At 42.6% G+C, this 22,491-nt stretch overlaps 1 protein-coding gene across 7 annotated transcripts; it reads left to right on the plus strand.

Moving 5' to 3' along the window:
* LOC109688080 (uncharacterized) lies at window positions 1-21,018 on the plus strand. 7 transcript variants are annotated; one of them, XM_074057874.1, is made up of 5 exons: window positions 2-193; window positions 1,259-1,387; window positions 12,072-12,318; window positions 13,062-13,154; window positions 15,513-21,018. In XM_074057874.1, the coding sequence occupies exons 3-5, from the start codon at window positions 12,180-12,182 to the stop codon at window positions 17,456-17,458; spliced, it is 2,178 nt and encodes a 725-aa protein (XP_073913975.1). In that variant the 5' UTR covers window positions 2-193; window positions 1,259-1,387; window positions 12,072-12,179; the 3' UTR covers window positions 17,459-21,018. The 7 variants fall into 7 exon arrangements, with proteins under 7 accessions (XP_073913977.1, XP_073913975.1, XP_073913973.1 ...); XM_074057873.1 differs by lacking the exon at window positions 2-193 and adding an exon at window positions 1,046-1,148; XM_074057876.1 differs by lacking the exon at window positions 1,259-1,387 and having other exon boundaries at window positions 1-193; window positions 12,135-12,318.
* The last annotated feature ends 1,473 nt before the right edge of the window (window positions 21,019-22,491 follow it).

The following is a 22,491-nucleotide window of genomic DNA, read 5'->3' on the forward strand; positions in this document are numbered from 1 at the left end:
GCCAGTTTCCGCCCGGAAGTTCCTGGAACTGCTGTCCTGTTGTTCCTTTACCGCGGACTTTTAATTCCTCCACGGATTCCCTGAAGGTCTGTGCTGGGGCGAGAGAGAAAGCGGCCACGTGGACCCTGGGGGGGTGCAGGACCGGCGACCCTGAGGAGGTGTTGGCCAGAACATGCAGGTGGTCGTCCCGCAGGTCCGTGACACAGGTGGCGGGCGGAGCCGAGCCGGGCTGGGAGGGAAAGTGGCAGCGGCCATGTGTGTGAGTGCGGCCAGGAAGGCGCACCTTGGAGCAAAGCCTTTCCTCACTTGGTCGTGTCACATCTGGTGGCGTCCTCGTGGCCAGGGCGCGTCAGTGGCACAGCGCAGATCGTTGTCTTGCGGGTACGCGGAGGCGCCTCCTGGAACCGTCACGGGGACGCTGCCCCCAAGGTCCAGGTACATTTGTTACGCACGAGCATCAGCAAAGTACGGAGTTGCAGCATGCATGTCTCCATGAAGAGAGGAGGAATTGCAGTGGGAGTGGCTTCTGGAGTTCTCTGGACAGTGATTAGTTCCTCCTTTAGCCCAAGTGACTTTATTTCTTCTGTTTTTGGGCAGTACTGGGATTTGGACGAAGCGCCTTGCAAGCACTGCACCCTTGAGCTTCACCCCTACCCTATTTTGCTTGTAATTAATTTCTCAGATGGGGTCTTTTTACCTTAAGCTATCATTTGTTTTGTTTAGCGGTGGTGGGATTTGAACTCGGGGCCTTGAAGGAAACAGCTTTAGCGCTTGTGCCACGCCCCCGCACTCAGAGAGTTCTTGCTTTTGTCTGGGGAAATCCAAATCCTCAGACCCTGGTCTTCCTCCTACCTCACCTTCCCGTGTAGCTGGGATTGAAGACATGTGCCACCATATCTAGCAACCCCGCCCCCCACCATGCATTTTTGGTTTTTTGAATAGTATGCTCTTTAAATTTTTTTTTTTAATTGTCGTGCTGGGGGCCCCGGGTGCATTTTTAGCAAAGACATAATGTTTTTTAAAAGTAATTTCTCTGTTTTTAAAGGGGGCTGGCGTTTGAACTCAGGGCTCTATGCTTGCAGTAAATACCTTCAAGAGGGAGGGGATCCAGTTTAACATGCATGGTTCCCTTTTGTTCACAGTAACAGGTACGTCTTCACTGGGGACTTTGTTGCCTGTTCTTGTATAAGGGACTAATCTCCTACAGAGAGGCAGAGAGGTTGTTTTATTTTTGTTTTTGTTTTTTCACTATATCCAGCTAATGTGTAGCGTTTTGAGCAGGAGAATCAGGACCAAACACTGCCTGTTGGCTCATGAGTCTGCTGTTCTCTCAGCTACACCTCCAGAATGGGCTTCTAGGAGAAATAAAAAAATGAACCAGTTTCCAGTGAGTTGTTCATTTATTCTTCAGTTTGTTTTACATAGTAATTGATGAATTTGTGAAGTCTGTAAGTACAAATGGGATTGTAGAAATGAGTAAAACAGCTTCAGGGTAATGCACATAAATAAGATACAGTTGACATGCAGACATTGGCAGGGTTTTCCTTTTTGTTTTTTGTTCTTCAGTACTGGGGTTTGAATTCAGGGCTGCACACTCTACCACTTGCTAAGCAGGCACTCTACCGTGTGAGCAGGTGTTAAGATGTTAAAAACATCTGTGTTGAGTACAAATTTGTCTCAGTATTGAGGTTGAAAACCCTGTGCTTATTAGACATGCGCTCTACCACTTGAGCCATACCTACACCCTTTTTCCTTTAGTTATTTTTCAGGAAAGGTCATATGTGTTTTGTCTGGGGCACCATAATCCTCCTATGTCCACTTCCTTTGTTGATGGGATTATAGGTGTGATGCATCACACCCAGCCTGTATTTTGAGATGAGGTCTTGATAACTTTTTTGCTCCTGTATGCTTTGAGCCACAATTTTCCTATCTCTGAGTCCAGAGTATCTAGGGTTAAGAGTATGTGCCACCATGCCTGGCCTGATCTCTGGTATTTCTGATGCCATGACAAGAAGAAGTCACATTTGTTACATGATTTGAATGCTACCTGAGAAGAGAGCATGCTAACTTCTCACGGGATGTAAAAACTTCACCAAAGGCTAACACCTTACTTCTTTTCATAGATGGTGTGGAGAGTGGAAATAGCCCTTCTATAGTTCTGCAGTGGAAATGGTTATCTGGTGCTAATGCAATACTCTCTTAATAAATTTTTCTGGAATTGTGGTCCGAGGCAGCTTTTGGAAGGCCATATTTGATTCGTGGATAAAACCTGGAATATCTGGAGGATTGAGTAGACCACAGGTTCTTCAGTGACTCTGTACCTGTCTGTCATTCCACATGTACACGTGCAGACTGTTCAAAGTTAAATTTCCTGGCAGATCTTCTCACTGTTCATTTGTCCTTTAGCCCACTCTGTGTTGTCTATTCAAAAGCCCATTTAATAACTTAAGTGTAGTCCACGTCCATCACCATTTACCATATTTGAAGCTCCCGCTTGTGATGTGCTCCTTGACATTCTTCTTTGTTAGTCCCTGTCACAGCCTTTCTCATGATGTCTTCTCTGTTGCCCTGAATTCTGCTTTTTCTGCTCCTTAACAGAACTCAACCAAGGGCTTCATCCTGGGCCCCATTCTACTCACTCAGTGGTTCTCCTACATGGATCTAGCTGTCTGGGGTTCACACTTCCCTACATACAGCACCAACCTTCAATCCTGGACTGCTCCTTGTCTGTCGGGTCTAATCTCATTTGGTGTGAACTTGTGCAATTTTTGTTTATTCTTTTCATTTTGTCCTACTGTTTGCATACAGTGCATGTAGGCAGAGGATCTGACCATGCTCATGAATAAACATGGTAACTGCAGATGTCATTCCTGGAAAAACCTGAAGAGTGTGTTTGCACAGAACAGTGTTTCTAAACTGAGCACATGGTGACATCCTCAGGGGGCCCCTAGAAGAAAGCGTTCAGGAGTTAGTGGGACACACTTGAGAAAAGGTCAATGAAAAAATATGCAAAGAAAAAAAAAAAGGAAATACAAATTTTCATAGTTGCTAACTTGTTTTTGTATGTTTCTCAGTGACTATATTTGTACTTGTTATTAATATACAGTTGTATGTAATTCAAAAGGATCTGTCACGTTTACAAACTCCTTTAAAGGCTGCTTTTAATTTCACCGATATTTTAGCTAACTATTTAAGAATGAATAACAAAAAATAGATGTTTGCAGCAGCTATGGCTATGTTTATGGACTCTAACTGTGTAGTTTATAGTTGGTTAAGAACAAAATGTTCATTAGTTGAACATTTTAAATTCACAGTTGTATTTTGAGGCAGAACATAATTGCGAAATGTGCTTTACCATTCACTTATTTGCACCCTAAAGGTAAATCTAAGCCTCCAAACTCCACGTTTCAATCTAAGGTATTTGCTCTGGTCTCCAGTGACGCTTAAGATGTTCCATTTCGAAAACTGACGGATTTAAATAGAACTTCTCTCTACCTGTCACAATTTTCATGGTCAGGGAACTAGACACACCAGTATGGCTTGTGTTGTGTGTGTCATGGTGTTTCTTGTGTCTCTGGTCTGCTTCAAGGCAGTATGGTCAGCTACAAGATGTCTCTTGTCCTAGCTGGAAGGTCACTAGGGGCACGAAGTTTGCCATCTGGCCAAAAATGACTCACATTTTGCCAGAGTTCAAAATGTACTTGGCTTCTCAGTCCTCCAGAGATCTTTACCTTCCTGTTTTGACACTGGTGGGCAGGTCAATTAAATCAGGTTCTGGTTGTTATCTGGGGCCTAACAATTACATCAGTCTCTTGTCTGGCATCAAGATCAAAGAATTGATCTGAGAGACAAGGAGTGTGTGGCAAAGAATATTGACAGTGGAAAGTGAAAGAAACGCCATCAGAGGAGAAGCCAGGGCTACAGCCTTGCAGCTCAAGAGTGCAGTTGCCTGGGGTCTGTGTGGTTTTATGTGGATTGAGCCAGACTGGTGGAAAAAACCTGGGTGTTTCAGCAAGTGGCCTTATGGCAATTAGCAGAAAATCAGATGTTATATAATGGATTTCTCATTGTGCATGTTCATTCCCATAATTCACTGTGTTAAAATTGTATGCATTACATGCAAGTAATATTAATGAAGCCTTAAGTAGGGAAAAACACCTAAAGGGTTACTACAGGTGACAGGTGGGGTACACCACACATGCTTTCAGAAGTGGTAGCCATTGGTTATCACCCTACTTTGCAGGATGTGGGGCCCATTAGCACTGCAGTGTTAACCATGAAAGGGCCCTTTTGGGGAGCAGGGAGGTTTGGATCTCATCTCCCCTACATGTCTTCACGTTAGCCCTGTATGCCCTGGACCCCTACATCATAGTAGCTTATTATCTCCCTGTCCACACATACCCATCACACAATGGGGACAGTGGCATGAACATGGTGGGCTTGGGTCTGTGGGAGGCACCCTGCACACAGTGATCTGAGTGTTTATTTCCATCAAGCACCTGGGCCAGTTTGTTGGTTACAGCCTAGTCCTCCCTGGGAAAGAACTCATGCCTCTTCAGTCTGCTCTCTGGGCTCTTGCCATTCTGAGTTGATGTTATGTTTTCTTAAGAAATGCCTCAGTTTGCAGTTGGTAAACTTTCTCCACCTATGGCTTGCTTACATTAAGTAGAGTATCCAATGTTCCTCTTATCATTGTGTGTGTGTGTGTGTGTGTGTGTGTGTGTGTGTGTGTGTAGATCTCAGGGCCTCGTGAATGCTAAGCATACACTCTACCACTGAGCTACACTCCTAGTTGTCCCTACTTTTCACTTTTTTTGACTCTTTTTCTTGACACAGGCAATGACACAGTGGAATCACTCTTTTTAAGGGGCACGCTTCCTATGTACCAAGATCTATTAGACAGGAACTACCCCCTCTCCCCCCACACATGCTCTTTGTGACAGGTCCTTGTTCTCTGGCCTCCCCTTCTCTAAGGCAACCTTTGAATGTTGAATGGTCTTCTTCAATTCATCTTTCTCAGAGACAGACAGAGGAGGCTGGTAGTCCTTTCCGCCTTCTTCCCAGAAGTCACCTTAGGCAGACCCTGAGACGGCAAGCCTCCCTCTCAGGGTTCCATGCTGTGAGAGGTAGCAATTTTGCTGAATATTCTCCAGTCTATGATCCACAAAACTTTTTCTCCAGGTTTCAGTGATGCTTTTATCCTCACCAAGAGTCCTGACTCACTTCCAGCTTGCATTAGGAGTCCTGCAGGCCGCACCTCTGCTTGGTTTCCCAGCAGTGCTGCACATTGTAGCTTTTTATTCCCGTAATACTCCTGGTTTGCAGATTGTAGTTTTCTCATCTGTGTAAAAGCTCTGCTCAGGTGGATGCACATGCAAAATGCCTGTAATCCTGGCTGCTCAGGACTTCAGAGGTCAGGAGGCTCGAACTTCAAAACCAGTCCCTGGCAAATAGTTCCTGAGACCCTCTCTGAGCTGGTGGAGTGGCTGAAGGTGGTAGTAAGAGTGTCTGCCTAGCAAGCGTGGGGCCCTCTGTTCAAACCCTAGGGCCGCCAAATTAATAATAATAATCAGCTCAAATTGTGGTGACTATGTCTTCACTCCATGATTTATGGAGACTCTGGTGCCTGGCTCATCTCAGGCACAGATGAAGTGAATTAAGAACTGGGGAGGATCATCCGAAAACCCAAGGGTTGCTGTCATTTGAGGAGACGCTCTTGGGGCTTGTTAGGGCTGTCTACAAGCACACCTACTTCCGTGGGGTTGTGCACCAAGGAGGTCGCAGGGTAGTTGGTGACTGGCATCCCACAAAATTAGTGTTCCAAGAGACACGAGTGAAGCCGCATGACTTCTTTCAGCCTTACCTCTGAAGTGCCCAAATGCCACCTTTGCCATGTTCCATTGGCCAACCAAGACCCTGAGGCTGGGCAAGCAAGGCTCAAAGCTCATGTTTCCACCACAGAGGTAAGAATTGGAGAGGACTTGTGGTCCATATAATCTTCCAGAAAGCCATTGGTAACAGTGTGTACATGTGTCACAAGTACATTGTCATTTCCCTTGTGAATATTTCTTTGGCTCACAGGTTATTTCAAAGTGTAGTATTTAATTTGCAAATATTGAGGCTTTCTGGATATTGTTTTTTTCCAGCAGCAGTTGGGTGGGAACTCAAGTGCTCATGTTTGACAGGCAGGTACTCTACCACTTGAGCCACTCTACCAGCCTTTTTTGGTTTTGGCGTTAGGGTAATGCTGTCATTACGGAATAAATTGAGAAGTACGGATTATGCTTCTGTTCTCTAGAAGAGATTGTAGAGAATTAAGAGAATTTGTTCTGTAATGCATGGTTGAATTTACCAGTGAACTCCTGTGGACCTCATGCTTTCTGTTTTTGAAAGGTTGTTCGTTGCTTTTTGAATACCTTCTTTCTGGTGTGCTGGTAGAGTTTGATCTCAGGGCCTTGTTCTTGAGAGGCAGACATTCTATCCCTTGAGCCACCCACCCTCCTTGCCCTCAATTCCTTTAATAGAAATGTGTTCACACTGTGTTTTTAACTTGTGAATTTGGATAAATTGTGTCTTTTATGAAATTGTTCCATTTACATAGCCTATTGAATGTGTGGACATAGAGTTGTTCACAGTATTCCCATGTTATTCTTTTACTGTTCACAGAATATGTAGTGACATCCCTTTTTCATTTCTGTTACTAGTACTTTGTGCCCTTTCTCTTTTATTTTCTCATAACCTGACTGTATGCTTAAGGATTTTAATTTTTTTTTTTTTTGTGGTACTTGTGTTTGAACTCAGAGTCTCCTTTGTGCTCAGCAGCTTCTCTGCCACTTGAACCATGCCCCAAAGCCATTTTTACTCTAGGTATTTTTCACATAGGATCTCATGGTTTTTGCTGGGCTGGCTTGAGAATGCAGTCCTCCTTCCTATAGCCTTGCAAGTAGCTGGGATCATGTGCACTGTTGCAGGAACTGTATAGAAAGTATGACTGACCCAGGTGGTTGCAGGAAAGGAAGGTTTATTACGCTAGCGGACCAGCACTTGGATATCTCCAAAATGGCACAGGCCCCCGAGCTCCGGGTGGCTGAGGTTTTTATACTGAGAAAAGCAGCAAGCAAGCAAGTGGGGAGAGCAGAAGCAGACTTGGCGGTTAGCTGTTCAAGGCTATAGTATATCATGTCAGCACAGCTGTGGATGAAGGCCATCCATAGTTTCTAATGAGATAGATGGATGCAGGGGCCCTGGCTAAGGGGAAGGGCTTTACTTGTCTTTGATCCTTTTCCCTGGCTTTGATCTCTCTCTGGGTTTCCTTATCATCACCACCCCCAGCCTGACCTCAAACTGTCATCCTGTCCATCTCTGTCTCCTAAGTAGCTGGGCATGAGGCACAAAAACTGGGAATTTTGTTTGATGATTTTCCTTTTTTCAGCTAGTATGGTTTTCTTCTTTTTTTTATTGTTGTTCTGGGTGGGGTACGTTGTGCCATTTACAGAAGTTCTTGCAATATATCAAATATATCATACTTGACTTCACCAGCCTCCACCATTCTTTAACCTCTCTTCCCCCATTCCCAGAACAGTTTCAACAGGTCTCATTTTTCCATTTACATACAGATGTACTTAGAATTTGCACTATATTCACCCTCCCACGTCCTTTCCACATCTCCTCCCCCTCCCACTTGTACAAACACCCCCAGGCAGGACCTGTTCTCCCCTCCAGCTCTCTGATTTTGTAAATGAAAAAAAAGTCATTTTTGTTTTAGATACATACACAGGGAGTGTCCTTGTGACATTTCCATGTATGTATTTATTATAACCCAAATTGTTTCTCTCTCCTTCCTTCCTTCCTTCCTTCCTTCCTTCCTTCCTTCCTTCCCTCCCTCCCTCCCTCCCTCCCTCCCTCCCTCCCTCTTTCTTTTGCAGTACTGGGACTTGAACTCAGAGCCTTCACCTTGAGCCACTCCAGGAGCCCTATTTTTGTATAGGGTTTTTCGAGATAGGGTCTCAGGAACTATTTGCCTGGGCTGACTTTGAACCGCAGTCCTCCTGTTCTCTGCTTCCTGAGTAGCTAGGATTACAGGAGTGAGACACCAATGCCTAAGCCTTTATTTTTTTGTATTGATGTTTCTATGGAGCCCTTGTTTTCCATTGCTGATTTTCTTTGTCAAGTTTCTGTCTCAGTTTCACTGATTCCACTTGTAATTCTTCTTATTGTTTTTCTCGTTTTGCTGGTTTTAATTTTTACTTTCTCTGCATAGTTCCCTAAGGTAGGAACTTGGATTATTGATTCTAAATCCTTGTTTTGTCTGTTGTACACATTGCTGCCATCAATTGTCCTCTAAGCACTGTTTTTGCTGCTTCCTCAGATTTTCATAAAATGTGCTTTCATTTTCATTTAGTTCAAAATTAAGAATTTCTCTTGGGAGTTCTGTTTTTACTATCTGTAAGTATGTTGTTTAATCTCCATATATTTGGAGTTTTTCAGTTTTCTTTTTGTTATTTGTACCACTCTGGTCTGAGAGCAGACACTGTGTGCTTTCTAGTCATTCAAATCTGTACAGGTGTTTTCAGGCTGAGAAGGTGGCTTGTGTTGGTGGTGGTCCACACGCACTTGGGAAGAATGTGTAGTCTGTTGCTGGAAGCAGTGATCTATTGGTGGCCAGTTACATGCACTTGAACTCAACTGTTGAGTTGCGCTGTGTGGGTCTGCCTTTTTTAGAGTGGATTGTTGAAGTCTCCAGTTGTGCTTGCGGGTTCATCTTTCTCTTGCACTTCTGATAATGTTCCTCTCCCATAGGATCAGAGTCTGTTGTTAGTTGCATGCCTGTTAAGAATTGTTACATGTTGCAGAACTGATCACTGTGTTATTACCTAATGCCCCCTTTCTTGGTAACTTTCCAGGCTCCTGCTCTACAACTCAGCTACATTGCTAGCCCCTATTTTCCTTTGATTAGTGTAAGCATGATATATTTTCTGCATTTGTTTTTTTTTTTTTTAATTAACACTTGTTTAGTGTGGATTAATTTCCCAAAGGTGTTTCATTGTGACATTTCCATATACATAGGTGCATGTAATGTACTGTGTTCACATTCACCCTGTCTCCACCCATTTCCTTTTAATTCATATGTGTTTATATATACTTACTTATGTTTTGGTGGTACTGTGGTTTGAACTCAGGGCCTCATGCTTACTTAGGTGCTTTACCACTTCAGTTACTCTTTCAGCTCTGTTTTGTGTTGAGTATTTTCAAGATAGGGTCTCCAGAGCTATTTGCCTAGGCTGACCTTGAACCTTGATCCTCCTGACCTCTGCCTCCTCAGATGCTAGGATTACAGGTGTGAGCCAGGCATATGTGTTTGTGTTTAAATGAACTTCCTTTGGCCAATACACAGTTGGAGTTTGTTTTGCCCACCTGGCCTTGCACGCTGTCTGTAGTTTATCCATTAGCTTCCTTAGTGCCTTGATCAGAGTTTTAAAAAAATGTTTGCTTTGTGATAATGCCATGTCTGGTTCCGATGCATCCTCTACCACTTCAAGTAGTGGGTTTTTTTTTTTCCTTGTAATATACGTAGAAATACTTTTTTCATAGCCTGACACATCATGGCAAATGCAAGGAATGCTTGGAAATAATACATTTAGTAATATGGTAGGGTATCAGGGAGGGCAAGCTGTGTTATTCTATTCAGGCTACTATAATAGGATGACACAGACTGGTGCTGTGTGCTCTGTCTCCTCGACTCTCTTTTGGATTCAGGAAGAGTTGTTGTATTTTCAGTTCCTTCAGCTCTGTATTTGATTTTTTGGATGGAGTGACAGTTTCCTGTGTTTGTCAGCTTTTATCATTATTACAAAATACCTCAGATAATCAGCTTAAAATGAGGAAAGATTTATATTGTCTGTTGGCTTTGGAGTTTTCAGTGCATTATCACTTGGCTCCATTACCTTTGGTCCTGTGCAAGGCCCCAAAATACATCATGGCAAGAGCTCATGGCAGAGGATGCTGCTTACCCCATAGCCAGGAAAGGAAAAGCAGACAAGAATTGGCTAGGTCACAATACGCGCTCCAGGACACAGTTCCAAAACTTGTTTTAAAGATTCCAACGCCTGTCTGTCCCACCATGGACTGGGTCCTAGCCTTTCACACATGGTCCTGTATGGCATTTCATATCCTATCTAAAGCTGAACAGATACCATGTTGGTGTTTGTATGTTGATTTATTTATTTGTTTTTGAGGCAAGATCCCTCTTTACCTCATAGTGGCCTTATGTGCTCTGTGTAGCTCAGACTCTAGCCTTCACCTCCTCAGTGCTTGGATTACAGGTGTATACCACCGTGCATTGTCCAGGGTCAAAGTTTAAAAGGAACCTTCTCAATGTCTATGTGAACCATGGAAGAATTTGTCTTCATAGAATATGAATATACTTAATTATGTTAGTGGAGCTTCTTTTTCCCTTTTTCTTTCTGAGACAGGGTGTCACTGTGTAGCCCAGGCTGGCGTGGAAGTCATGATCCTCTGAGTCTTGGGATTACAAACATGCACCACCATGAAAGCCTCAGAGTTCTTGTCATTGAGATTTTCTTTATTTTAGGACAAACTCAGAAAATTCTTTCATGGTCTTTGTAGTCTATTTCTTGTCCCTTATCAGGAAATACTAGTTTCTTGTTCTAGTTTTTCTTGTTACTTTCCTTCTCTGAAGACCGTCCATTTCATTCTCTGTGATAAGTTTAGGCAGCACGAAACTTTTGTAACTTAGCAAGTTATTTTCTTCAGCTTATATCTCTCTCCTGAACTCTGGAATCATGTATGAAATTGGTAGTTGGCCATCCCATAGATGGCCAAATGTAATATGTTCAAGTCTGTGCCACTTTGTTGGATTTGTTTTTGTTTTGTTTTGGCAGTGCTGGGGTTTGAACTCAGGGCCTTGTGCTTGCTAGGCGGGTGCTCTTAACATTTTGGTACTCAGCTAGCCCTTTTTTTTACATTGAGTATTTTCTTTCTTTTTTTTTTTTTGGTTTTGGTGTTGTTCTCCTTTTCTTCTGCGTGTGTCTGTTGGGTATTTTTGAGATAGTGTATTTGCCTGGGGTACCTTCAAACCTGGATCCTGCTGGTCTCTGCCTGCAGAGTAACTAAGGTTACAGATGTGAGCCAGCAGCACCAGGCCTGCTGTAGTATTCTTCTTCCATTTTCCAAATTACATGTTGCGGCGCCAGTATTTAAGTTATGTCAGTCATGCAGATCATCTGGAAGTAGAGTATCTTTTTCCCTTCATTCAACAAGTCCTTACCAAATTCTGCTCCTGCCCTTCTTTTCTTTTGGCTCCTTGAAGGTTATCTCTATGTTCTGCAGTGTTACTTCTTCTCTGTGATCTGACGTCTCACTCTGGTTTCTTACTCTTTAACTCTCCCTTAAGCCTTTCCAATTCTCCTCCCAGGGATGAGTGTATTGGAATGTAGATCTGCTCAGTTTGCTCAGCTGTTCTCACCTGACCTCTCATTTTACACCAGTAGATTGGGAAATGGCAGAGATGCCTGAACTGAACACCAGCAATCTTTTTGGAGGCAGGGAGAAAATGTTGTGATGCCTGCATGCATATTTTTAGTTTATTAGTCATTTGCAAAGAATCCTAGGCTTCTCAGTGAAGTGCAGACTCATCATGCAAAATAGAAGTGTGTGTCCTCCTTCCCTGCTTCATTTACACTGAAGCTGTAACGCACTTCCCCTAACAGATTATGGGTTTTGATGCATATTTAATGGCTTTTTCGTGCCAGATCATAAGCTCCTTGAAGAAGCAAATTTTTATTTTATTTATTTTATTTTGTACTTAGAGTGGAACTTGCTATGTAGCCCAGGTTGGCCTTGAACTCGCAATACTACTATATCATCCTGTTCAGTGCTGGAATTACAGCCATGTACCACCAGGCCTGTTTTTACTCATACTTTATTCCCTTGGTATAAGTATGTTTTTAGGCTTGTGAGGTAAACTTCGTTACGATATTTTTAATACTGTTTAGTACTTAATAAATTATTACAATGGCGGTACATTCCTGTGACTTTCCTTTACCATACAGAGTGCAAAACAAGTGGCATTTTTTGCAAAATACATATAAGAATACCCCCACTCCCACATACAGAAGTAGAACTTTCATATTCCAACGGCTGGTGAGTTGAGAAGAAATATGGCATTCCAGGAGTCAGTGTTGTTTGAAGACGTGGCTGTGGACTTTACCTGGGAGGAGTGGCAGGACCTGGACCATGCTCAGAGGACCCTGTACAGGGAGGTGATGCTGGAGACCTACAGCAGCCTGGTGTCCTTGGGTGAGTGAAACGCCCTGTAGCCCTCAGGAGCAAGCGCTGTCTTCTTAGTAAATATATGAAAACTATTTGGGTGCAAACTTCTAGCCCATGAAGAACTCAGTTGTTCACCCTCTCTCATGAAAAGCTCACGTGTCCCCCTATATTGCGTAGTTCCAAAGCTAGGGTTTTTCTTGCTTCAAAGAACCTGATTTAAAATGGAGACGATGAAACAATTCAGGGTATGAGACATATATGTAATAAGGAAGTGTCACAGTGAAACTCCCTGTATAACCATCATAAACAAACAAAATTTGTTTTTCAAGAAAGAAGGAAAGAAAGGTAAAAGAAGGCCAGTGTGTGGTATGGCATAAGGAAAGGGAGTGTGGGGGGGTGAATATTGTGGAAGTATTATGCATTCATGTAAGAAAATGGGACAATGAGACCTGTTGAAACTGTTCTAAGAATGGGGGGAGGGAGAGTTTATTATAACTACTTGGTAAATGTCACAGCGTACCCCTGGTACAACTATAATATGCTAGTACATCAATAAAAGAAGAAAGAAAGAAATTAAATCAAAATTTAAATGTAGGTCCTCAGTGAAACTCGTCCTGTTCCAAGTATTTTAAAGTGGTTGCTGTGGCTGGCAGCTCCCTTGCTGGTAAGAAAGGTACAGAACATGTCCGTCATCGCAGAAATGGATAGTGGGGGGCGGGAATACCTGACTTAATTGTTTGACGAAATCCTACCTTGTTTTGCATGAACAGGCAAATGCGTCACCAAACCTGAGCTGATCTTCAAGCTGGAGCAAGGAGCAGAGCCATGGATTGGAGAAGAACCCGCAAGCCAGAGCCCACCAGGTGAGTCAATGCGTCCTGAGTGAGGAGGGCATTAGAGGGGAGCCCAGCAGATGTTGGCCGTATTGCACTGACTTCCCCAGGTTATCTTCCAGATTGCAGACCTAAGGATGGTGTGCTCGCACACATCAAACTTGTGCGTTACATGCCCCAAGGAGGGCTCTCTCACATATATTTTTTACCTTTATCCCAAATCTAAACCCTACTCTTAGACATTTTTCTTTGGTATTTACTTTCTCAGTCTTCTGAGTTGGCTCACCCTCCATGCTCATGGATTTTCTCAAATTTCATTAATAAATTAAAAAGTAATAAGTTAATTTATTACTAAATTAATAGATTTAGTAATAAATTAATAATAATTTTTTCATTTTCATTAATTAATTAATTTTTGTGGGACCAGGGTTGAATTCAGGGTTTTGAGCTTCCGAAGCAGGCGGGCCCTTGCAGACCAGGTGCTCTATCACTTGAGCCACAACTCCAGTCCATTTGGCTGTGGTTATTTTTGAGGTGGGGTCCTGTGATCTATTTGCCTGGGGCTGGCCTTTAGCCAGGATTTCTGAACTCCGCCTCCCGAGGATCTAGGATTAGAGATGTGAGCCTCTGGCACCTGGTTTAAAAAATTTTTTGAGACAAACACCTGATATAGACCCTGACTTTCCTTGCAGTCTGGATGTTCCTGCTTCTGCCTCCTAAAGGATTGGATTACAGGTGCCTGTCACCCACCACGCCTGGTGTCTCAGGGACTAGTATTGCCTGACAATTATTCGTAAAATATTTATGCTTCATCACATCGTACGGGAGCTGATTTTAAGCACTGGCAATTTTATAGTTGTAATGATGTAAGAAATTATGAAAATAATGTCTTTTTCATTGAATTTGTAGTGTGCTGAGAGAAAAGCAAGAAGTAATGTACTTTAAGTAGTCAAGTAAGAACCATGAGCAATATTTCATCAGCGTGAGAAAAGAAAACTTGATATGTCATCATTTAGAAAGGCTGGTCAGAGAATACAGTCTTAGGTGGAGTTTGTTTGTTTGAATTTGCTGTGCTGGGGATTGCATCCAGGGCCTCAAGGGTGGTGGTCAAGTGTTGTACCACTAGGCTACATTTGTAGTGGGATTATGAAGTGTTCATCTTGACATAGCTTGAGGTTTCAAAATTTTACACATAATAGGTGAATATGAAGATCTACATTTGAGACTCTATATCGCTCTTGGAACCACAAATTTGGAAGTTGGTTAGCTTGAAGCTGTTATTTAAACTTATACAGAGCAGTTCACATGGGGAGTGGATGAGAAAATGAGAAAAGTCCAGACTTACCCTTGTGAACCATGATGTCAGACACCATGGATTTGGGAGGATCCAGCATATGGGTCTGCATCTGTGGAAAAGCCAGGACACTCAAGTGAACCAAGGGCTTCACGTTGAGGAGCTCACATCTCTGCTTGGGAGTGCAATTTGATGTTAGCATTTCCATCTTCTCTCAGTGGGTATCAGTATGAACAAGAAAGAGGAGGAGGAATGTTGAGAAGACTCCATTTTGTATGAAAGTAGGAGAGGGTTGACGGTCCCGTGCACAAGATAACATCATTCAGGAGAAATTGATTATCAAGCCTGGGTGTCTGTACCAGGAATAGAGGGGAGATACTGGGGCTTTTGGTCTTAGAAGGAGCAAGAAAAGCACTGTATAAAGATGATGGGCTTCATAGGTGGGTGTCCAGGGTGGTGGGATGAAGAAAAAATTTATGTTTCTGAGAAACAGAGTTAGTGAGGTTCAATTAGAAGTTTGTAGGAATATAGAATGGGAAAGAAGACATTTTATGTTTGAAAAACTCCCTAGATACATATAGTTATTCCCCATGTAAGAATGAAAGCTGAACAACTGTAGATGCAAATGCTGTACCAACGTCACGTTCCTGCTGTGGTGTCAATCAGTCGGACTTCACTTGTATTATGCAAGTTGCTGGTTCTAAAAATTCTTGTACTCATCAAAGTAGAATAATGAGAAGAACAGCAGCAGGAGACCCCAGCATTGTCAAAACATAGAGGAAAGAAATGGCAGGGCAGAAACATTCCATGGAAAATGATGCCTAGGCTGTAGGTGACTATTTTAACCAATACTACCACATGCAAATAAAATGAAAGAAGCAAGGAAAAACAGTTCAACATTATAAAATCTATTACTGTCATTTATTCCTTGAAGTCAGTGGGAAGACAACTGTACAAGCGAATACCTGTTGTGGTTTTTATGAAAGCTTATGCCAGTAAGAGGGGAAGAACCTCCTTTGTGTACACATGCACATTCCATAGAAATGCTTAGTTGTGTTTCATGTATATGGTTGTTTTCTTTTTTCTCACTTCAGATGTCGAGAAGGTGGCTGTCATAATTGAGACCAGTGAGGAAAGTCAAGACAGACGTTTGTGGCAAGCTGGAATCACTATGAATAACATACCATCTAAGGACCGAGTTATATTAGGACATGCCATTCACTTGAGTTCCAGCCATATTTCAAATCTGATTATAAAGAATGCAGGCTCTTTAGGAATGAAGCCCAAGGAGATGAGTGAATGTCAGAATAGATATCGCCCTAGTAAGCCTGATGGGATGTATGCTGGTGAGAAACCCTATCAGTGTAATCAGTGTGGAAAATACTTTGTCAAGAAGTCACACCTTACCCAGCATCAGATATTTCACAGTGTGAAGAAGCCCTATCAGTGTAATCAGTGTGGAATAGCCTTTCACAGGAAGTCATATCTCACCAAGCATGAGATACTTCACACTGGGGAGAAGCCCTATAAGTGCACTCAGTGTGGTAAAACCTTTGCCAGGAAATCATACCTCACCACGCATGAGTTGATTCACACTGGAGAGAAGCCTTATAAGTGCAGACAGTGTCATAAAACCTTTGTCTCAAAGTTGCAACTCAGTAGGCACGAATTGAGTCACACTGGAGAGAAGCCCTATAAGTGCAGTCAGTGTGGTAAAACCTTTGCTAGGATGTCATACCTCACCATGCATGAGATTATTCACACTGGAGAGAAGCCCTATAAGTGTATTCAGTGTCAAAAAACCTTTATCTCAAAGTCAAAACTCACAACGCATGAGATGAGTCACACCGGAGAGAAGCCCCATCGGTGTAGTCAGTGTGGAAAATCCTTTCACTTGAAGTATATCCTCAATATACATGAGATAATTCACACTGGGGTAAGGGCCTATCAATGTAATGAGTGTGGAAAAACCTTTGGCCGGAAATCACACCTCACTAGGCATGAGATAATTCACACTGGGGAGAAGCCCTATCAGTGTAGTCAGTGTGGAAAAGCCTTTCATCAAACTTCAGACCTCATTGCACATGAGATAATTCACACTGGGGAAAGGCCCTATCAATGTAATGAGTGTGGAAAAACCTTTGTCCGAAAATCGCACCTCACGGGGCATGAGAGAATTCACACTGGGGAGAAGCCCTATGAATGTATACAATGTGGTAAGTCATTTCACCGGAAGTCAGACCTCATTGGACATGAGATGATTCACAGTGGGAAAAGGCCCTATCAGTGTAATCAGTGTGGAAAATCCTTTTGCCAGAAATCACACCTCAATGACCATGAAAAAATTCACGCTGAGGAGAAGCCTTATCAGTGTAGTCAGTGTGGAAAATCATTTCATCGGAAGTCAATCCTCAGTGGACATGAGAAAATTCACACTGGGGAGAAGCCCTATAAATGTAAGGAGTGTGGGAAAGCATTTTGCTGGAAAGTAAGCCTAACGATGCATGAGAGAATTCACAGTGGAAAGAAGCCCTATCAGGGTAATCAGCGTGGAAAAACCTCAGGCTGGAAATCAAGACTCAGCAGTCATGAGATGTGTCACACTTTGGAAAACCCATACAAGTGCAATCAGTGTGGTAAAACCTTTTTGGGTCAGTCACGCCTCACCACACATGAGAGAATTCACACTGGGGAGAAGCCCTTTAAGTGTATTGAGTGCCATAAACCCTTTGTGTCAAAGTTACAACTCACTAGGCATAAGATGATTCACACTGGAGAGAAGCCCTATCAGTGTAGTCAGTGTGGAAAAACGTTTGGCCGGAAGTCAAACCTCATCGGGCATGAGAGAACTCACACTGGAGAGAAGCCCTACCAGTGTAGTCAGTGTGGAAAAACGTTTAGCCGGAAGTCAAACCTCATTGTGCATGAGAGAATTCACACTGGGGAAAAGCCCTATCAGTGTAATCAGTGTGGAAAAACCTTTGGCCAGAAGTCAAACCTCAGCAAGCATGAGAACACTCACAAAAGAGGAGTCTTCTGAAGGTAGAAGAGATTTCTCAGAAATCAAACCTCAGAAAACATCAGCATATTCTCACAGTGGGAAAATCCTGAATGGAAGAGACTAGCTCTGCCTCCTCTTTCTGTGGCCAGCAGTTCACAGCTGTCTGTAGAGACAAAGACACCAGTGATGAACATTCTTTCCAGTCCTAAATTTAACAGTGACCTTGCAGTCTTACAAGACACGGGTGGGAGCGCTATGTGTTTTCAGTCACTGTGATTTTACACAGAAATGAAGAGAACAGAGTACTTTCCACTACTGGCCTAACACCATCCATTTGTTACATGTGAGAAATGAAACCTACTCTGTTCAGCCATTTTATGTGTAGTCTGTGCATTTCAGCAAACACAGCCACTATTGCTTACTCACTTTATGAATTTGGGAGGTGTTCCTTACAGACTCATCCAGTTCATGTTTATCTGAAGATTCAAACAGAAGGAAAACCTGTGTTGTCCTCTTTCAACTCTAAGTCAGGTTTTGGGAGAATGAAAGAAATGTGGGGGCCAGGAAGCAGTGCCTCATAAATATACTCCCAACTATTTGGGAGGTAGAGGGTGGAGGATTGCGGTTCAAGACTATCCTGTGCAGAGAGTTAGCGAGACTCCATCTCAACTAATAAGCCAGGTGTCACCACAGCTGTACCCAGCTGCAACCCTAGTTTTGTGATTGGCATAGGTAGAAGGATTGTAGTCCAAGCCACCCTGGGTAGAAACTGAGGCCCTATATGAAAAAATAACTGTAAAAAAAGGCTTGGGATATCACTCAAGTGGTAAGTATCTACCTGCCAAGCTTGAGGTCCTGGGTTCACACACAATTCTGTCCATAATGCCCCCGATTAGAAATTCCATCTCCATCCTGTTTAGAGGATTATTTGGGGTGGCTGTCACTTTCTTCTACCGAAAATTTCTTCCCCACAGAATCTTAGTAACAGGCCACCAGTATGCCCATAATACATGGTTGCATATGCAGTCTTCATAGGAGGTCCCATTTTCAGGGTGGGGTGTAAATGTCCATTGTCCCTGAAATCTTGGTAATCACTGAATTTGTGAGCCTGGGGCTGCTGACACTGTTAGGATCTGTGTTTATAGGATACAGAGAAGCTGTGAGCAGTGTGTCCTGAAGGCTTAAATCTCCAGGTATTCTGAACATCCCTGAGCCCAGCCCACATGATTGATAGAAGAAGAAAGTATTCTTTTTTCCAGTATGGTGTTTTCTCTGGCTCTGAGTCTGTAGAGGTGGGTCGCTTCTCTTGATAATTGAGTCCTGCCTTCTCAATTTGCCCTGTGTTTGAGTTCTTTTTGAATATCTCAAAATTACAGTGGGTATACCTTTCTATAGTATGTCGCAGAGTGAATGTTTTTTATGACCACTGATAATTGACCTATTATTTCACTTATGATCTGTGTTGACTTCCTTAACACATCCACAAGCCTTTTCTGAATTCTGATTGGGTTTCCATTGATCTTAGATCTCAGTTTGTACTGTCTTGGACTGGACCATTTCACCCAGGCAGCATGGTCTCTCCAGGGAGACCAGACTACAAGTTCCATAGTGGTGGTTCTGGCAGCAACTGATCAGGCCCCAATTCCCATCCTAGAACAGATGCCAAAGTCATGCTTTTGCCACCTCCACCACTGCTCACTGGGGACTCCCCAGACTGTGTTTACAGTCCCTGGTATGTCCCAAATGCTGACAGCAAGGTACATACTTTAAATAGCAGTGTGCATACACATACAAGGCAGCGAAATACCTAGGTGTATCTTAGGAAAAGCAAACCAAACATAAGGAGTTAGAGTACCTGTCATTCTTTATACACTTGGCTTTAAATCAAACACAATTCTTAGAGCTTGTCCCAAATCTCTAAGTGAGTGGTAAAAGATTCCACCTGTCAGACTGCTACAACAATTCTAAGTGTGTCTACATCTTACATCAGGTTTAGCATGTATAAAGTGAACCTAAGAGTAGGCAAGTCCATCCAGCAGTAGGAAATCGTTCATGTGTGCTACACTCTGATATACTCCTACATCATATTGTATTTCAACGGAAAAATAAGTCTCGTGATCTCCTCAGAATTAACTGCCTGTAGCATCTACAGATTTTGCTTAGAGGAGCACAAGGGAGATGAAGGAGAATGATCCAGTCTAGACAGATCTGACAGAGTATTTGGCTCTTTACTTTTTGTGATTTTTTTTTTTTTTTGAGATAGGGTCTCATGATCTGTTTGCCCAGGCTGACTTTGAACAGTGATCCTCCTGATCTCTGCCTCCTGAGTAGCTAAGATTACAGGCTTGAGTCACTTGTGCCCAGCCTGTGGCATAGTATTTTGGAAATAAAGGCCTGGGGAATAGATTTGAGGGTTTCAAACATGAGAATTTCCAGAATGTTTGGCAACTAGGGAGCAGTTTTCAGCACCACTGATTCTTTCATCACCCAAATAGAAACCTGTATGCATGAAATGCTAACTTCCCATTTCCCTCTCCATCAGCTCCTAGTAACGGTTACTGCATATCTATGAATTCTGTCTCTTATAAGTAGAACCATAATCTACAAGGTTTGTTCATGTTCTCACACCTATCTGTCCTCCATTCCTCCTTATGACTGAATAGTACTCAATTGTATGGTATTGACATGCAGTTTTATATAGTACTTGTAACCCTTTTTATTTCTGCAGTATTGACAGTAATGTTCCCACTTCAGTTTCAAATTTTATTACTTGACTCCTCTACTTCTTTGCTAGTCTTGCTAAAAGTTTGTCAAGTTTGTTAGCTTTTCTCAAAAAACCAATATTTTGTGTTACTGCTTTTTCTTTTGCTTTTCTACTTGATTTATTGTTTCTTTCCTCTGCTAGCTTTGGGTTTAGATTTCATTTTTGCTGAATGGAGATCTTTCTGCTTTTCTCACAGAGGTGTGGAGAAAAGCCTCTTGAGTAGGGCTTTTGATTTCACTGTGTGAGTAAATGTTGATTCATTGTGGTTTTGTTCCCATTGTCCTTAGTTATCTTCTTTCCTTTGTGATCTTTTTGACCCTCTGGTTGTTTAAGAGTGTGTTATTTATTTGCACATGTTATTGTTATATGTAAATTTCCAGTTTTCCTTCTGCTGTTGATTTCTGGTTTTATTCCACGATGGGTGAGAAAATATCCTATATGATTTCAGTCCTTTTACATGTATTAAGAATTGTTGCCTAACACATGATGTGTCCTGGAGAGTGTTCCATGAGCCCTTGAAAAGAACATGTATTCTGTTGGGGTTGGTTGCAGTGTTCTGTATAGCCTGCTAGGCCTGCCTGGTTTATAGTGTTTGTCAAGCTCTCTGTTTTACCATGGATCTCAGATATGATGTGTGAAAGTCTGTATTACATCTAGTTTTGCTTCCTATATATTGGGAGTATTCATGTATTGGGAGATATTATGATAAAATTGTTGTATCTTGGTGAATTATAACTTCTACCAATATATACTGTCCTTTCTTGCTATCTTTTTGATGTAAAGTTTACCTTGCTTGATAATATTCTCGTTATTGAAATATACTGATTTAAAGGAGCCAGTTTTCTCTGTCATTCTGTCTTTGTGTATGTTGGTAGTCAAACTGAATCTCTCTGAATGCAGCTTATATGGCTCATGGTTTTCACATCCATTCTGCCAGTCTCTGTCATTTAACTGGCACAGTTTAACCCATTTGTATTTATACAATGGCTGAGAGGGAATGCCTAACTCCTGCCATTTAGCTATTCACCGTATGACTTTTCTTTTTCCGGAATTGAGCTTTGACCTCAGGGCTCTGTATTTGCAAAGCAGACGACCTACTGCTTGAGCCTCCCGTCCCCTCCATTTGTCTCTGGTTTTTTTTTTTTTTTTTTCTTTATCTGGGGGAAGTATTTAGAATGTTGGAAGTATTTGCCTTTCTGGCCCTGAACTGGGATCCTCCATATATTTCAGCCTCCCAATTGCTAGGATGACAGATCTGAGCCACCAGCATCTGACTTCTGTATGTCTTATATGCATTTTTTTCCATTCCTGCAGCACCATTTTCAGGCCAGGGAATTTTACCCTAGGACCTCACAAAAGCCAGGAAAAGACTCTACCACTGAGCTATATCATAGCCCTTTCAGTTGAGTTTTTGTACCGTGCCATTTTGATTCCCATTTTCTTTCCTTTCTGTATTCCTTTTAGATTTTTTTTTTTTCTTACTGGTCATCCTTGCGATTACAATGAATATCTTAAACTCATAGCAACCTCGTTGCAGTAATATCCATTTAGTTTCAGTTGTATGAAAATACTCTGCTCTTACACATCTCCATTCTTTCCCTTTATATTGTCATCATCACAGATTATGAAGGGGGATTGGGCTGGAGCATAGCACTCCTGGCAGCAGCTCGATCTTGGAACGACAAGGGAGGGACAGGTGTTGAGTACCTTAGGACCAAGCTGAGGCCTGACCCAGGAGTTGGAGACCACACTAAAAATTTAAAGTGAGATGCCTTCTCCATAAACTTTAAACCCTCCCCTATCCTTTCCTTTGCTTATAATAATCGCACTGTGGCAGATCATACAAGGTCTCTAACCCCCACTTGGCCTGATCAATTAGAAATGCAATGGGCATTTGTGCGGGGGTTTCTATGCCAGACCCACTTCTTTCTCTCTTTCCCCTCCCCCAACCAGTGGTTTTAGAGAAAAGGTGGGACGCACACCTCACACAGGCTTTTTATTTAAAAAAATAAATGAAAAACTGCCTCTGGACAGGCTGATGACTTCTGCCTGCCCTGGGAAAACAGGAGCCTCTTTGTGGGTGCTTGGGAAAGCAGGGAAGGTAGAAGCTTGAACAGGGAGCAAATATACTACTACCTGCAGGTTGGGGGACTTGCTAGCCCTGGCACTTGCCATGTGTGTGTGGGGCGGTGGGGGTGGGGGGACCCAGATCCACCTGAAAATTAACTTTGCCCTGAAATGCATTATGTCCCCTGCCCTACTTCCAAGTAGAGAAAAACTACTGTGGTCTGTTCAGCTTAAGGTGGGC

The sequence above is a fragment of the Castor canadensis genome, chromosome 16 (assembly GCF_047511655.1).
Source record: "Castor canadensis chromosome 16, mCasCan1.hap1v2, whole genome shotgun sequence".
NCBI classification, from domain to species: Eukaryota; Metazoa; Chordata; class Mammalia; order Rodentia; family Castoridae; genus Castor; species Castor canadensis.